Here is an 18,179-nt window from a genome sequence, read left to right as displayed (position 1 = left end):
GCATGTCCTGACCTGTTAGACCTATTAACTGCTTTATTCCTTTACCCTTTATTGAGGATTAGGATTTGAGTCTGTCATGTCATCAGGATTTTCTAGAGTTAAAAATATGATGTCATATTTTTGGGGCGGCCTTGTTAATAATCCCTTTGACACTGTTGATGTCACTGAAGCTCCACCCACTTTTGACAGCTGCAGCCTGTTGTGATCTCAATTAGTGGCCTTTAAGAAGGCTTGCTTCAGTTTACAGTTTACTCTCTGTCCTTGTCTTTGCTGCTCAGGAATTATCATATGGTGTTGTCGCTGTGTACAAATGTAAGTTACTTTAATTTGGATTGTTTTATATATTGTAAAATTGGAATTATGCAATTCATTGATTTTTGTTTTGTTTACCTATGTTTTCTTTCTATTTATGTTTAGAAACCAGTCTGATACACCCATGAAATGACTAATGTACTGGCACTGGTGAAATAAAACTTTAAAATGGATGTTGCCTCAAGGTGTTTTAACTGACGCACCATTGTGATGCTCCCCCTGCGATTCAGCAGTATTCTAAGAGTCTTTTACAGCTACATTCATGAAGTTTACTTACTTGCAGCAGATAAAATAAAAAGGGCTCATGTATCTGATTGCTTGTATTCATTGACGAAAATGTAGCCATTTGCATTACCTATTGAAAATTGAGGATGCAACGCATTGTGATGCATTGTGTAATCGAATCGTTGACATGATAATCACGAATTGAAACATGATTTACACCCCTTATGTTTGTCACCTTTCTTTAGACAGAATGATCATAGGTGATCACAACACAGGGAAGCAACAGATGAAACATGAAACCAAATAAATACATGATTATGATAATGTGTAAGTTATTAAAGCAGTCTCTGGTATTTTCTGTAAGCATTTGTTTATTTATCATGCAGTGGTTAGCACATGCCTTTAGCATTGCATATACTGTATATTTCTCCATCATACAGTGATCAGAATGCCAAATGGAACACAATTGGAAGCTATTTCAGACACTCGCTTGTGTCTAAAAGTGACCTTTGAGCAATAAATTGTTTAAAATGTCTTAAATTTTGAGATTAGCTGGTAGCCAGATATGATAACATGGGAAATGAGCTGCAGTGATGGCCCTCTCCAGACTCAGATAAATAATAAAGATAAATGTATATAAAAATGTCCATAACAACTCCTCAAGCATCAGCTGGCCCGCTTTGGACCAAGATATTCAGCGGGGCAAAAACCCAGGGGGAGGAAGCCTCAAAGAGGTCCAATCAAGCCCCGGAAGTGACAGTGGAAACGCGGCTGGCCCTGGCACACACTAACATTCTCGCTTTTGGCCCGATAGTGGAAACGTGGCTAATCAGTGTTGCACAGCAGCATCAGCGAATATCTTTAGCTACTTCAATAAGTATCACTACTGAAAAAAAAATTAGTGTTGAAACTTTTTTTTATGCAGTTGGAAAGCATTGACAAAATTCTTCTGTGCGTAAGTGTCTCTGTGTATGTGGAAGAGGAGGAAATTGCTTCACTGAAAACCCCATTGATAGTTTTTCCAGCAATCTGTATTTTCGCTGTTACAGATCTTCTGAAATAGCATCTCTGGATTTAAAAACAAGTGAAGAAGATGATCTGCATAAACCAGAAGGAGTGAACACAAGCATTGCTTATGCTAACAAGTAAGCTAACATGATCATAAGACATTCAACAGCATATCAATAAAAACTGCCTAACGTTACCGAATGAAATGTCAAACAAATGAAGAAATAATGTCTGTGAAGCTTTGGGGGCTTGGGGGAACTTTCCATTCTAAATGTTGTTGTTGTTGTTGTTGTTTTTTAATGAAACTTACCAACATTCAACTGTTGATAAAAAAAGAATAAAAATTGGGAAACACAACATTATTTTTATATAGTTATTGGTGGTTTCTGATTATTCTCACCTTTGAGCACTGCCATGCCATTATTGAGACAGGGGGAGCAGCGACAGGAGCTGATTTCTTTCAGGTACTCTGACAGAGCTCTCCTCAGGTTTTTCTTCAAGATGTTAGCATTTGAGTGTTTTGATGGCACCAACTCATAAAGTGGTTCTATCTGTAAATTTTTTTTTACATGTAACATTACAGAATTTTGCAAAGAGAAATCAATAATCAATAATCAAGTACAAATGGTTCTGAGAATGGATGGATCCCAAGGAACACAGATACTGGTAAAATGTGTACACTGAAAAGTCGCTTTAGATAAAAGCAAATGCCAATGTAAAAGGCTTTGCCAAAACTGCAGAAGTTTTTGTTGTTGCAGTCCATCTAACATTCTATGGTGAGAAAAGTGTTAACATTTTGCATACAAATTTAATTTATCCCTATATTATTAGTTTATAAGATTTTTTGGTTAATTGATGACAACATTGTAATGACTGGTTTATAGCAATATAGAAATATTCAGATTTAAGTCATGTATTTTCTACAAGAACTATGCAATTGAACAAACTGGACAAGTTGAGGCTTTATATAGTGTATATATTGAGTGAAAAATGTTACCTTCTTGTGAATAAAATCTGGATTGTAGAACACAGCATCACCCCACAGCTGCATAATGTCTGGAGTTGGTAGCTGTTTTGCAGCTAGACGTGACACTATTTCACTGTCACCCCCTCTGACCACAATATATACGTCTTCCACCATTTCCTTTTCTTTAGTGGAATCTGAAATGCCAGACAACAAAACAGGAAGTTGAAAGTGGGAGGCAGGGCTGTCACTAAAGGGGCAAAAGATGATGATGGTCGGGGGCCCCATGATTCCCCCGGAACGGGGAAATCATTCGGTAACGTTTGGTGGAATCCGGCTTTTGCAGTAGGTGGTCTGCTCGCGCGCTTTAACCTTGCGCACGAGCAGACCATCTACGGGAAAAGCCGGATTCCACCAAAGCATTTTTATTTTTATGCACACAATAATAATAAAAAATAAAAAATAAAAAGACCTTAAAAACATATAATTAAAAAAGATAAATACTGCTGGACTTATAATTTTCAGTAAAAGCTTTTATAACTTCACACTCATTTGAAATTGTGAACATCCTATGACAGAAATTCATCTAAATTTAAATGATCTCATGGATGTGGCTGTTGTGGTTTCTGGTCACACTGGCACCAGCTGTCTGCAGTAAATGTGACATAATCAAATGACTTTGACATAATCCTTTTACATTTACCCGCTTTAAATTCATACTGCCCATAGTGCACAGCTGCTCTACAGCCACCGGGGTGGCGGTGGCACTGGGCCTTGGGCTTGTCATCGCAGCTATATTTTCTTGTTTTGTTTTATTAGATGCATTTAGATCCTTTAGAAGCTTTTAGTTTTGAGGTTGTAGTACCACACCAGAAAACATTCCACCTTGAATCAATTTAAACAGTTAACCCTAGATAGATTTTAAAACTGTTAATGTGAATCATCAGATCTTATCAACTTGATCAAAAAGATTTGTTAAATTTTATCTTTTTTTTTTTTTTATCTACAACACATTGTGCACGTAACACATTTAACATTTTACTAAATGCACCACTATACAAAAACATGAGAGGAACTCTCTGTATCAAACACTCATAACTGAAAGATTTAGTTAGTTGCATTCATGACCTCTAGATTAGATTACTGCAATGCATTACTAGCTGGTTGTCCTGCATCCTCAATAAACAAGCTACAATTAGTCCAAAATGAGAGTTCTTACTAGGTCAAGAAAATATGATCATATAAGACCAATTTTATCACCTCTACACTGGTTACCTATTAAGTTCCGTATCAATTATAAAGTACTGCTGCTGACCTATAAGGCCCTTAATGGTTTAGCTTCTGTGTATTTAACCTATTTTTTTTTTTATTGTCCTACAATCTATCACGCTCTTTAAGATCATAAAAGTCTGGACTTCTTGTTGTACCTAGGACATCTAAGTTCACTAAAGCAGGGAGAGTGTTTTCACATTTGGCTTCTAAACTCTGGAATAGCCTTCCTGATAATGTTCAGGGCTCAGACTCAATCTCTCAGTTTAAATCTGACGCATCTCTTTAGCCAAGCATTCACATAATGCATCTCATAATCTTGTTCTCCAGTTTATCAGATCAAATACACATGATTATCTTTGGTTAATATTATGAACAGCAGCTACGCTAATTATTTTCCATTTGCTTTTGTTTTATCTCGGGATGTCCATCCCGAGGTAACCAGAGTACATGAGCTCCAGTTGGATCCAGGCTCTTATGAAGGCTTCAGATGCCTCAACACCTGTGAAGAGACTGCGCAAACTCATGCGAGGACTAGATCCCATAGAGGCCAGAACACAGAGTCCCCCCCCCCTCCCCCCTTTTCTCAGCTTTGTTGTCTCGCTGTTCTCTGGTGCAGTCTCTGCACATTAAGCTTATTCAGGAGAAATTATTTTAACATCAAAGAAATGCACACTTTACATTTCAGGTTATTTGATCTGAACAGTATAATTGTGGCTTTGCTCACCTCCAAGCTCATTCAACAGGCCTTCACAGCTACCACCTGAAAATCCGACAGCCACATACACTTTCTTAATTTGGGCTCCAACTTTAAGCCCAGCCTGCACACATTTCTTGGTTTCTTCAAGTGTGTATCCTATAATGAAACAAAATACCCTTGCATTCAGTGTAGGCTCAAGTTTTGGAATAACAGGGTAGTCCCTGTTTTGATCACATCCTATTTATTCCCCTACTTTTACCTACCAGTTTTTTCAAGTTGTTCATCATTGAGGACAACGGTATATTCAAAATCTCCACCGAGAGTTGCCTCTTTGATAAAGTGTGTCCCATAGTCACTGTAGAGCTGCCGGTATTCTCCATACGTGTATTCCAGTGGCAGGGCGTGCAAGCGGGACAGGAATTCAGGGTGTAACATCAGGTTTGATGTCTTTAAAGCATAGCGTGCTACTTCGAGCTCAGAGTGTGCTCGGATAAATTTTTTTTTCTGAGGACAAAACAAAATAGAAAGTCATGACTGCTACAAATATTTCTCAGTCTGGAATCATATAGATAATCACATAAATAATAGATTTCACAGTCAGTCAGAATTTAATATTGTCTTAGTCATCTTCTTTTATTAATATTGTTAATATCCTCTTATTTTCTAATACCAGCTGCTAATAGTCTGCTAATACCAGCATCACTATTACAATTATTTATACTTAGTACATAAGGAATACACAAAGGAATATAATCATACCCCTAACTCCGAACTTTAGTGTTACTCCTCCAGTAACATTTATGCTACTGATTAGACTTACATTTCTAATTGGCAGACAATAAAATTGGTATAAAAAAAATATCAGATTTACATTGAAGGACCTGAGCCATTTGGTTCTTCATAGCAATGGCCATTTTCTTATTTAATTTTTGTTGTCATCTCACTAATTTAGATAATATAGTTCAAATTAAGTTTCACCTCAGAGACAGAAAAACAACTTACCGTCCCTGAATAATTGCGCATCTTCTTCACTGACTTCTTGTACTTGTGGTCATTGTAATTAAAACTGAATTCAAAAACATTAGGAACAGCAAATCCAATTGAGACGCTGGTCTTGGATAAAGTTGCCTTGGTTTCACTCATGAAGTATTCACTGTAAGACTCGAATGCCTCCATCGTGAAATCATAGGAGCCTTTTGTCTGAGAGCAAAGTAAATTATTTCACACACATATGTTAAAGGGGTCCTATGCTTTTTCACTTTTTCAACTTTAGTTAGTGCAGGGATAGGCAACATCGGTCCTGGATAGCTACTGTCCTGCAGAGTTTAGCTCCAACCCTGAAAAAAGAAGAAGAAGAAGAAGAAGAAGAAGAAGAAGAAGAAGAAGAAGGAAGAAGAAAAACTCACCTGCCTATAGCCTTAGTAATCCTGAAGACACTCATTAGCTTGTTCAGGTGTGTTTGATTAGGGCTGGAGCTAAACTCAGCAGGAGAGTGGACCGATGTTGCCTATCCCTGAGTTAGTGTGTAACGTTGCTGTTTGAGCATAAAAATGATTTGCAAGGTTACAAAGCTCAAAGTCCACTCCAAAGGGAGATATTTTATTTAACAGAATCCATTTTTGAAGAACTACAACAAATGACTAATTTGGACTACAATGTGTTTTTTTCTGGGTTTTGTGAAGTCACAAATGTTACTCATTTAAGTAATCCCCACCCATGGAATACACACAAATGAGGGGGGATGAGGCCTGGTTGAGCTGCATTAGAGAAGACAGTGTTGTCGCCATGTCACAGAGACATTGTTTTTTAACACCTCATTTCCAAAACTCATTTGTTAGTAGTGGTTAAAAATTATTTTAAACAATGTTCCTGAACATTATAACCCCAACGCTTATCTGCGTGCTGCACATTTTACGGAGAACAGTTTCCAGAACCTAAGAGAGTACACAAAAGCTTCTCCTGAAATGGAGCAGTTCCCACTTTGTTGGGACAATCTGTTGTTTGTTTATCACAACTTGTAAGTATGTTTTATTAAAGGTGGGGTAAGCCATTTTTCAAAAACGCTGTTGGACATTGTTGATATCTGAAATCAACCCAAACAAACCCATCCCTCTCTTCATTGCTCCGCCTCCAAAACTCACCCTCCAATCCTAACCACCCTGCTCCGAGTTGGTCTCGAACCCCAGCCTGATCGCTGCTGGCAGGCGAGGCAAGTGCACTAACAATAACACCAAACATCGCATTCTCTAGTCAGTGCACCTCTCTTTTTTTTTTTCTTTTTTTTTTATCAACTTTTTGTTGTTTTTACATATAACAAATAACAACATAACATCAATTCAAGTAAAAAAAAAAACTGAAAAAAAACCCCTAAAAAAACAACAGATACATATTCCGATGAGAGAGAAGAGAGGATGGCAAAAAAAAATAATTATTTTATATAATCCAGCATGTTAGAAGAAAAGCATTGCCAAGCATGAGTACTAGGTTTGGCCTTCGTGCTGTTGTACATTCACAGGTCAGTATTTTAAGAAGACTGTGGATCCAATATGTTTTCCCACACATGTGCGGTGTAAACCAGTTCTGAATTATTGTCTTTTTTTGCAGCAGTAAAACCAGCAAACAACATTCTTTTTTTGTATTGAGCTTATACATAAATCAGAATCATCATTAAAAAGACAAACTTGGCTTAACCATGTAATCAATTTGTAGTAAATGAGGATAAAACAACTTTACGTGTGCATAGATTTAGTCAGTGCACCTCTTGAGATATGTTTACTTTCACATCTCTTACTAGCTGGCCACTGTTACACACGCAATGCGAGAGTGGATGTCTGTTTGTCACAGGTGACGCACAACAAAATAATTAGTCACGACAAAATAAAGCACAGATGATGAACGAACGACAAGGAAGCACAAAAAATGAATGCGCAGTACACAAGAGTTAATACAAACAACAGTTTGTTGTTAGTCGCCAACAGCACAGCAGCTCCAGACACTCAAACCCAGTGTTACTCACATGTGAAGTGGAATCAAAGCAGCCTCCGCGTCTGTTTTCAGGCCTTCCCGCTTAGCTCTCTCCAGCACTGGAAAGCTTTTCTAATATTAACGTGGGTCTTAAAGAGCTTTCCCAGTCATAAAGCTTCATTCCAGTGATATTCTTTTGAGCTCTTTTGTATTGTGTCTCATCTCTCTTTCTGCATCTGTCTTTCTGTTTTTCTTCAAATCTCCCTCTTGTTTGTTCTGTCTCTTCAACCATCATTCGCCCCCTTATGCCGATTGGTTACAAGTTTGTTGTTGGTTTCGGCCTGACTAACTTACAAACTGTCACAAATCCTGTCAGTTCCCCGGACTACATTTCCCATCATCCAATCACATGCACTCACTCCACCAATCACCTGTTGCCACATACAGCCATGCACACTCCACACTAATCACCACACCCAGCTGATGCGCATTACCTGGACTATAAAGGACTCATACACACACCACCTCACCGCGAAGTCTTGATTCCTAGTGACAATTCTGAGCGTTCCTTCTATCCTGTCTGCTTGTGTTTGATCTTGCCTGTTCCTGTTTCTTGACCCGTTGCTGCCTGTCCTGACCCTTGCCTGTTATACTGTTCTGTGAATGATATCCGCCTGTCCTGACCATTGCCTGCACCCTGATTACGATCCTGCCTGTCCCTTGCTGTTCTCGTCTGCTCCTGATTGACCCTGTCTGTACGACATTCTTAATAAAGCTTGCATTTGGATCTTACCATGACTCCCGCCCTGTTACACAAACAGTGTTTCTGTAAAATGACTTACCCCACCTTTAACAGTTTGCTCGCCTACTAGCCAACATTAGTTTATTAAAGCTCTTTTTGCCATCAAGTAAACATATGAAAATGTGCTAATTGTTGCTTATCACAATTTCAAAATAAAAGTCAAAATCTCTGCTCTGAGTTTGCTTCTTTTGATGTGTTCATGAAATCACAGTTTCTGTAGCATTTAGTTACAAGCATAAATGTTTGAATGATAGAACCTTTTAAATTATATAATTGTATAATAGTGACATAATGACATAATTTGTGTACACTTCCTAATTTTTAAAGCTTGTTTATATATATATATATATATATATATATATATATATATATATATATATATATATATATATATATATATATATATATATATAGGAACCATTAATTATCACTTTATTTTTTCATTATACACACATTTGTACATTTGTACATTATAAAACTAGCCTGAGATCAGTTAACCATATATTAGACACCCTCTAACAGCAAACCATCAGAATTTCAAGATGGTTTAAAACAATATGACATAACAAAGCCTTGTTTGCTGAAATTACATGACTTGGTCAGTTTGATGCTGCGCTCTCAACTACTGATTCAAAATAAAAGATTTGTAAAGGTTTCAAAGCTCAATGAAGCAACGTTTTGAAAAAAGCCCATCACTACTCTTATGTACTGCAGCTTTAGATTTTAAAACATGCAAAATACCTCTATTGTGTACTGTTGTATGTTATATGGCTTCCTGAAGCGAACATCCTGGATAAAATGAGGCAAGCAGCCACCAGCATAGTATCGGTTATCAAGCACCACTGCTTCCAGTTTACCATTCAAAATGTTGATTCTAGGAATGAAGAACATATTATCTCCAAATATCTGATCTATGACAGTTTTTACATTTGGCATCAAGTACAAGATCAACAAAAATGTCCTTAAGTACATGTTTAAAAAGTGCACTTTGTAATAATGTCAAATAAAAAAGTTTTACTTTAAAGTATTAAATCATTGTTTTAATAGGTTTTTGTTGTGTTTTAAAGCACATATTTTGATGTGCTGACTAAAGTTACTAAAGCACATGTAAAGTACTTTATTATATTATATATTATTATATATGCATAATTTAGGCCATTATAGTCACCCTTAGCAAAGTTGTTAATTCAGTTTAGTTTTTAAAAGTAGTTTTTAAAAGTGAGTACAATAGGAATGGATAAGTACAGGAGTGTATTAATCACACGCACCCTTTGGCAAGGTTCTCAATTCCATAATATTCCTCAGTTGGCTGATTGCATGCTTTGTACACTTTATTACAGCCCAGTTCATCTGAACCATCCCCACAGTCATCATCGCCATTACAGCGAAGACTCTCCAACACACAGCGACCTGTTACAGGAGACACTTGTGTCCTTACTTTAAATATTACATGTAATAATTATATTGCAGCAACAAATGAGTAACACAATATTAACATTCTAGTAACTACTAATGAACAAGAAACTCTGATTAACTAATTAGTAAATAATAACACTCAGCTGAATGCTGTTGTTCACTATTAGCTAATCGGTAACTACTATTTTTTTCATACCTCCCAGAGAACTAATAAGAAATTATATACAGTTTCATTATTAAATGCAGGAGTTAATAGCTTTTTAAATGTAATATTTAACCATTTATATAATAAAATAGCAGATATGGTAATAGCAGACTTATAAACAGCTTAACCAAATCATAATTCATACATTTTATCAGTCCTTTTGCAGAACTAACTATTGATCATTTTAAAGGGTTAGTTCACCCAAAAATGAAAATATTGTAATTTATTACTCACCCTCATGTCGTTCCACACCCGTAAGACCTCCGTTAATCTTTGGAACACAAATTAAGATATTTTTGTTGAAATCCGATGACTCAGTGAGGCCTGCATAGCCAGCAATGACATTTCCTCTCTCAAGATCCATTAATGTACTAAAAACATATTTAAATCAGTTCATGTGAGTACAGTGGTTCAATATTAATATTATAAAGTGACGAGAATATTTTTGGTGCACCAAAAAAACAAAATAACGACTTATTTAGTGATGGCTGATTTCAAAACACTGCTTCAGGAAGCTTTGGAGCACAAATGAATCAGCATATTGAATCATGATTCAGATCACGTGTCAAACCACCAAACTGTACTCACATGAACTGATTTAAATATGTTTTTAGTACCTTTATGGATCTTGAGAGAGAAAATGTCATTGCTCCCTATGCAGGCCTCACTGAGCCATCGGATTTCAACAAAAATATCTTAATTTGTTTTCCGAAGATTAATGAAGGTCTTACGGGTGTGGAACGGCATGAGGGTAAGTAATAAATGACAGAATTTTCATTTTTGGGTGAACTAACCCTTTAAAGCAGTGGTTCCCAAAGGGGGGTACACGTACCCCTGGGGGTAGCCTGAGGTGACAAAAAGGGGGTACGAGAACAAAATGCTGAGTAGTTCATTTAATTCTACATTAAAATAATATTAAAATAGAGCATGTATTTCTAACTGCCAAAATGTCGTAAATCCAGTACATTTAATCAAATTACCTCATCATTTGCAGTCAAAAATGACTGTATCCACACAAGCAGCATGCATATGATAGATTGCGTGCTGAATCTGCTGCCTTAAATCGCGCTAAATTACTGTCGTTCTCGACAATGCACCTTTGTAAAAGTGGGGATTTAGTCTGGGATATGTGGTGCTGTTAGCCGTTTCAACAGTCGTCAGAACTACACATTTATTTGATCCCAAAGGAGTTAGATCGGCAGAATTATTGGCTCCATTCAGAAAGGACCATACCACTGGCAGCCAAACAGCAATGCGCATTAATAACTGCTGGGACTGTCATTTACATAAGATTATAATTGTATACAATATTGTATTAAAATATTGTGAATTCTAGTTGCTGTGTTTCGGCGTGTTATTACAGGATGAACAAATTCACGACAGGAGCTGCCTAACGTTACATTACTTGGTTCAAGTAGCCTACATGCGTGCATGATTTTGTGCAAATATAAGTTGTAAATTGTATGTCTATCTTGTATAAATATATATGAATTACCCTATATAGGATGTGTTCCGTTGAGTTAATTAACTTTGTTTACAGGTTTTTATTCTCTTCAGCTTCAGCGTGCGCAGCTCAAACAGCAATGATTAAGTCATAATGTTTACAGTAATATTAAAACTTTCAAAATTATACATTATTTTTAATAACTAGCTCTTATATTGTTCTTGTATTATATTCAGCAACACATGGTTTGATTAATAAGGATCACGAACAATAACAGATTTTTTTCTCAAATCATCTCGTTTTGATAGTAGCTTATTATTTGAGCTGCGCGCGCTGAATGAACATCCGTAAAATGAAGCGCTTTAAGTTAATTAACTCAAAGGAACACATCCTATATAGGGTAATTCATATATATTTATACAAGATAGACATAAAATTACAACTTATATTTGCACAAAATCATGCACGCATGTACTTGAACTAAGTAATGTAGTCAGCTCGTGTCATGAATTTGTTCATCCTGTAATAACAAGCCGAAACACAGCAACTAGAATTCACAATATTTTAATACAATATTGTATACAATTATAATCTTATGTAAATTACAGTCCCAGCAGTTATTAATGTTGTGCATTGCTGTTTGGCTGCCAGTGGTATGGTCCTTTCTGAATGAAGCCAATAATTCTGCCGATCTAACTCCTTTGGGATCAAATAAATGTGTAGTTCTGACGACTGTTGAAACGGCTAACAGCACCACATATCCCAGACATATTGTAAATTTGTTGTGAACCTTCTGAGAGTGTTTCGTTGGCCTTCCTCTGCTAGTTGTAGCTGCTGTCACCATAGACTTAAACAGAGCGCGCAGCTGTGACCGGTCACAAATATGGCGGCGATAGAATACAGTGATGTCAAATGAAACCCATGGATAGCCATTTAGAATAGTAGGCTATTCTATGGTGAAGATCATAGTAACCCACTAGTATGACTCAAGTGTTACCAAAAAGTTTCTTGTTACTCATTTGTTTCTTTGTAGTTATTCACTAATGGCGGAACTCTAATCTAAAGTGTTACCTGTTAAAGATATCATTTTGCTTTCATACTTATATTTGTGATAAAATATTTTTTGGTATCATTATTTTTGGATCTAAAAATGCAGTTAATGCACCTGTGACAGTACAACTGAAGCCTTGGCATGGAGTGGGTTTCTGGCAGGAGTATCGTGACGGAGCAGTGCAGGGTTCCTCCTCTCTGCCGTGATTATGACATGGCTCCCCTCCAAACTCAGAGGGCTGGATAAGCGTGGCGTAGCGATACTGAAGATGAAGAGAGAGGCGGAGTGAACCATCAAAAAGATGTGCAGAGCAGTAAAAGTGTGTGAGATTCTCAAAATGTACTTTGTACATCTCTCGCATTTAGTAAAACATGTTTATGTAGACAGATTGACATGTCTATTAATGTGTAAAGTATACTCTAAAGATTAGGTACTTAAATGAGGTCCAAAAGTTTGAAGTCTGGGAATCAGTCAAGGATTTATATTAGGATGATTTTATTTTACCTGAAAATAAACAATTCAAGATTCTGCACTTCTAGGTCACTATTATTAGTAACACTGCATGTCACATTTCCTTGGTTTCATTGTATATGTCTTTACACAATATGGTCTTTGGAACACTGTTAAATAGTGTTGGGATAACATGGATCATTAGGTTTTGCACTTGTGGAGTCATAAATAGCAGAGAACAGGAGGACAAGACCAAGACTGATGCTGGACTGCTTCAAGGTACTAAACAATCTTGCACGGGACAACACATATGAGATGGATTAAATAGGGAAGGAGAACCAATGCAGAAAATAGGGAACAGATGATGAAATTAATGACCAATGGTCTCTATGATTTACCTATAATGCTTTTTGGAAATGCAGCCCTGACTGATCTGCTGGCAGCAAAACTGTAAAATGCACTGGGAAATACCAAACGTTTACACTTTATTTCGATGCTCCCCAACAGACATTCTACTATAAGTAACTTTGCAACTACATGTCAACTAACTCTCTTTAAAGTTTTAGTAGACTGTTAGGTTAAGGTTAGAGTTAGTGGAATAAGTTTACATATTGTTCAAAATTACTTATGGTCAGTACTAGTAGTGTGTTTTGGGGAGCATATCAAGCAATCAGTCTACTAAAATGGACTATCAAAATCGAGTGTTAACCGAAATACTAGCCTACTAATACTAAATTTGAATTATTTTTATCTAATCATCTTTTACAAATGAAGTTTAAAGGTTTAGTTCACCAAAACATTTAAATTCTGTCATCAATTTCTCACTTTCATGTCATTCCAAACCCGTAAGACTCGTAATTCATCTTCGATACACAAATGAAGAGATTTTTGTCCTTCCACAGTCCACGCAACTACCACACTGATAGTTCAAAAAGTTTGTAAAGAGGTTATAAAATGAATCTATATGAATTGAGCAGCTTATAGTCTAAATTTTCAGAGGAGACACGATCACTTTATATGATAAACAGACTGAATTTAGGGTTTAAACATTGATCAGCGAACATAAACAGAAGTTAACGTGTACATGCTTGATGTGTGAAAACAAACCTCACTGATTCTTGTGGAAACTCAAATGTGCTGTGTAACACATGAAAATGAATCTCATTGGTTCTTGTGGAAGCTCAAAAGTGCTACTTAACACATGAGAATTTTGTTTACCATATCTAAAGTGTGCTTTGATTAAATATCTTTTTATATGTGAAAGAGAAAACACCATTCAATTAATATGGATTAGTTTTACGATCTCTTTATGAACCTTTGAAACTTTGACGAGGTAGTTGCATGGACTGTCAGTGGAGGGATGGAAATCTCTGAGATTTCATTAAAAATAACTTCATTTGTGTTTTGAAGATGAACAAAAGTCTTATGGATTTGGAATGACATGAGGTGAGTAAGTAATGACAGAATTTTAATTTCTGGGTGAACTAATCCTTTAAGGTGGTGGGGGTTTTCAAAGCAGTACTTGAGTTATATGGTGTCAGTTTTGGACTGGACTGGTGATTCATAATGTTAACATGGTCTTGTGGTTTTAAATTAGAAAATACATTTTTTTAAGTATATTTTATTGCTCTGCGCATTTAAGTTAATGTGGTTTTTGGTGACAAATAAATTAATAAACATATAAAGGACCGGACAGACAACCAGACAATATTCAGAACACTATGCTCACCCTCTTCTTATGGCAGGGGTCACAGCGTGTCCATGAAGACCATTCAGACAGTGAACAGTCCACAGGGTCTTTAGGCAGTTGTACGACGTCTCCTGAACAACAAAGCACTACAGCACTGTTGGAAACAAATTTATGTGTTTTTTTTTAAATAAATCATCAAGCTCTTTAAGAAAGTAATACTATTATGTATGATTATTTATAACACACTTAGCCACTATGTTAAGACTGTGTCTTAAGAACTAATTTGACCAACTAGCAATTAGTCTGGTAATCACAGTCTTACTTTTCTGATTCAAATTAGACTGATGTACCTTCTAACTGATTGTAAAAACTTGAAGAAAAAAAAAATTAGATGACTAAAGGTGATGATACACAGGGCAACTTTATCTAGAAATTTGTTGCCTATTCTCAATGGGAAAGTGCCCAAGCAACATTGCATGGCAAAATTCCCCAGCAACATTGCTCAAAAAGTTGCCCCATGTATCATCACCTTAACTTTTAAGACCTTTTTTGAAAGAGAGGTTTACTGTTTAATTTGCCTAAATTGTATATTTTTGTATATTTTATTATAATAAATTGATCATTTTCCAATCTATAGTCCACTAAAGTCAAAAAACTAAATGGCCAACAATTCTCTGAATGGTGCACACTGACCAAAAGAATTACATCAAAAATTGAATCATTGAAACCAAAACATTTATTTACAATACTGGAAACCAAGCAAATACACTGTACATTCATGCTCATTAAGTAAAATGTTCCTACATACCATATAATGCCCAAACAAAGTATTGCTTCGCTGTAAGCTGAATTTGCTCTTAGAAAACTGTGCATTGTAATGTCAAGGAAACCTAGACCATAGTAGACTAGATAACACCAAAACAGACCTTAAACCCTTAAACCTACCCAGCAGCCCCTCCCCTAATCTGTGACAACATTCGTATACATTGACTTTTATAAACAAGAGACTGCACTGCAGTGAAATTGTGCTCCTTTATAATATAAAATATTGCATTAGAGGGCATTTTATTTTTTGTACTAGCAATGTTAAAAAAAAAAAAAAAAAAAAAAAAAAAAGTATTTTGAGCCATCAAATATTTTATTAATTTTTTAAAAAGATAACATATATTTTATGATGTGTAATATATTTTGATGTGTTTTCCTTTTATGAGTAGAACAAATTAAAAAAAAACCCTAAAGACATTCAGGTTTTTCCAGGATGTGTTATCTGAAGTCTTGATTTCTCGTAAATGAGTCCCATCAAAGTGAACAGAGAGAATCAATAGAAAATTGTTTGTTTTGAGCTGCATTCATTGTAACCATTGGACTCTCTGTTAAACATTAATGATCTTATTTACATTTACTGACTTGAGTATTTACTTCTTTTTTTAACATTATTTTTATTTGTTTTTTAAAATATACATGCTTTTCTTAAAGTATGCTTTTTTCAAGCTTTTCATACAGTTCTTTTCTATTATGCAACATAACACACCTCTTAATTTCTCTCCCCAATATATGTCTCAAAATAATTTAGAAACATAACAATGACAGACAAAATGGCTGTAGTTGTACAGTGTCAACAATCAGTGATGGGGAAAGTTACTTTTTAAAGTAATGCATTAAAATAGTAACTAATTGCATTATTTAGTTACTTTTTTATGGAAAGCAATGGTTACAATGCTTTTGCATTTACTTTTTCTCACCTGGGCTGGGCTTGTTTATTTTTTAAGAACAAAAAATAAAGTTCTATTTTTGCTAAATGTAAAGCTGTCATGATCACAAATTGGAGTGCCCAAGTTTAGCCACCAGAGGGCACTCCAACATGGACTATTGTTCACTGTTTTGGACTTCATTTCCCATAATTCACTCCTGGACTCATTAACCTCGTTCATTGCACTCAGCTGTTTTGTGTTTGTTCATTAGTGTCTGTATATTTAGTCTCAGTTGTTTCTGTCCTCAGTTGTGGTTTGTTGTATTTGTTGCGTGCACTTTTTGTTACCTCTGGCTTTCTGTTTTTTTGTGGACTGTTATATGGATTTTGACCCTTGCCTGTTCTCTGGATTTTGACCTTGGATTACCCTATAATAAATGTAAGTACATAGTAGTTAAGGCCACTTAAAGGTGCCCTAGAATTAAATATTGAATTTATATTGGCATAGTTAAATAACAAGAGTTCAGTACATGGAAAAGACATACATTGAGTTTCAAAACCCATTGCTTCCTCCTTCTTATATAAATCTCATTTGTTTAAAAGACTTCCGGAAAACACGTGGATCTCAACATAACACCGACTGTTACGTAACAGTCAGGATCATTAATATGTATGACCCCAATATTTGCATATATGCCAGCCCATGTTCAAGGCATTAGACAAGGAAAGGCAGTATTAACATCTGGATCTGTGCACAGACAAGGTAAGCCAGCAAGAACAACAGCGAAAAATGGCAGATGGAGTATTAATAACTGACATGATCCATGATAGCATGATATTTTTAGTGATATTTGTAAATTGTCTTTCTAAATGTTTCATTAGCATGTTGCTAATGTACTGTTAAATGTGGTTAAAGTTACCATCGTTTCTTACTGTATTCACGGAGAGAGCCGTCGCTATTTTCATTTTTAAACGTGCAGTGAAGTCTGTATAATGCATAAACACAACTTCATTCTTTATAAATCTCTCCAACAGTGTAGCATTAGCCGTTAGCCACAGAGCATATAGCCTCAAACTCATACAGAATCAAACGTAAACATCAAAATAAATACTTTACTCACATAATTCGAAGCATGCATACAGCATGTATGATGAACATCTTGTAAAGAGCCATTTGAGGGTTATATTAGCTGTGTGAACTTTGTAAATGCACTGTAATATAGTCGAGAGCTCGTGTGGCAGGGAACACGCGATTTAAAGGGGTGGCGCTGCCAAAATCAGTGTATAGTTAATGATGCCCCAAAATAGGCAGTTAAATTAATTAAAAAAAATCTATGGAGTATTTTGAGCTGAAACTTCACAGACACATTCAGGAGACACCTTAGACTTATATTACATCTTGTGAAAAAGCATTCTTGGGCACCTTTAATATAAAGTGGGACCAATGAACCTGCTTCACCTGGTTAATGACCTACCTGTAGACCTGCCACCTCCGGGAGCTGATGAGCCATGTAGACATAAGGGGAGGAAACAAAGTTTGTTAAAATCGGCAAGAGAGCCTGAAGAACCGAATTCAAGTGATTCATGTTCGGATGACAGTGATGCTCTGAGAGCTCACTACTGGACAACAGAGATCTGAGCAGAGGAAGACTATACCTGAAGATCATGGAAGATGAGATTCGATAGTATGGATTAATCTGTAAGGAATTAAGAGATTATTCTAGGAGTAGAGGAAGAATACTTACCTGAGCCTGTGGCAATCCACTCATTGACTGACATTGACCTGTTGCACTTGAACCCAAAGTGATGGAGAATGAGCTGCGAGAGATGGTACTTGTGGAATAAGAAAGACAGATGGTTGGTCCAAAGGGATGAGGTTCAAGAGAGAAAGGAAACCCACACAGTGCTTCACTTACCCCTCATTGGGTCAGCCTAATTATAAACTGCCTACTGAGATAGGTGCTGCACAGTTGATGCTGTTACAGAGGT

At 36.1% G+C, this 18,179-nt stretch overlaps 1 protein-coding gene across 1 annotated transcript in view; it reads right to left on the bottom strand.

Moving 5' to 3' along the window:
- The window catches only part of LOC125250468, an 82,027-nt gene that overhangs the window by 7,922 nt on the left and 55,926 nt on the right, over positions 1–18,179 (bottom strand). Inside the window, 9 exon segments of the mRNA XM_048163061.1 lie at positions 1,946–2,096; positions 2,543–2,706; positions 4,506–4,634; positions 4,742–4,982; positions 5,481–5,678; positions 8,986–9,118; positions 9,513–9,654; positions 12,475–12,622; positions 14,540–14,654. Of these exon segments, the coding sequence (XP_048019018.1) occupies positions 1,946–2,096; positions 2,543–2,706; positions 4,506–4,634; positions 4,742–4,982; positions 5,481–5,678; positions 8,986–9,118; positions 9,513–9,654; positions 12,475–12,622; positions 14,540–14,654 (1,421 nt within the window).

Source organism: Megalobrama amblycephala, linkage group LG17, assembly GCF_018812025.1.
Source record: "Megalobrama amblycephala isolate DHTTF-2021 linkage group LG17, ASM1881202v1, whole genome shotgun sequence".
Lineage (NCBI taxonomy): Eukaryota > Metazoa > Chordata > Actinopteri > Cypriniformes > Xenocyprididae > Megalobrama > Megalobrama amblycephala.
Note: the sequence above shows the minus strand (reverse complement) of the source record. Positions and strands in the feature narration are given on the sequence as shown.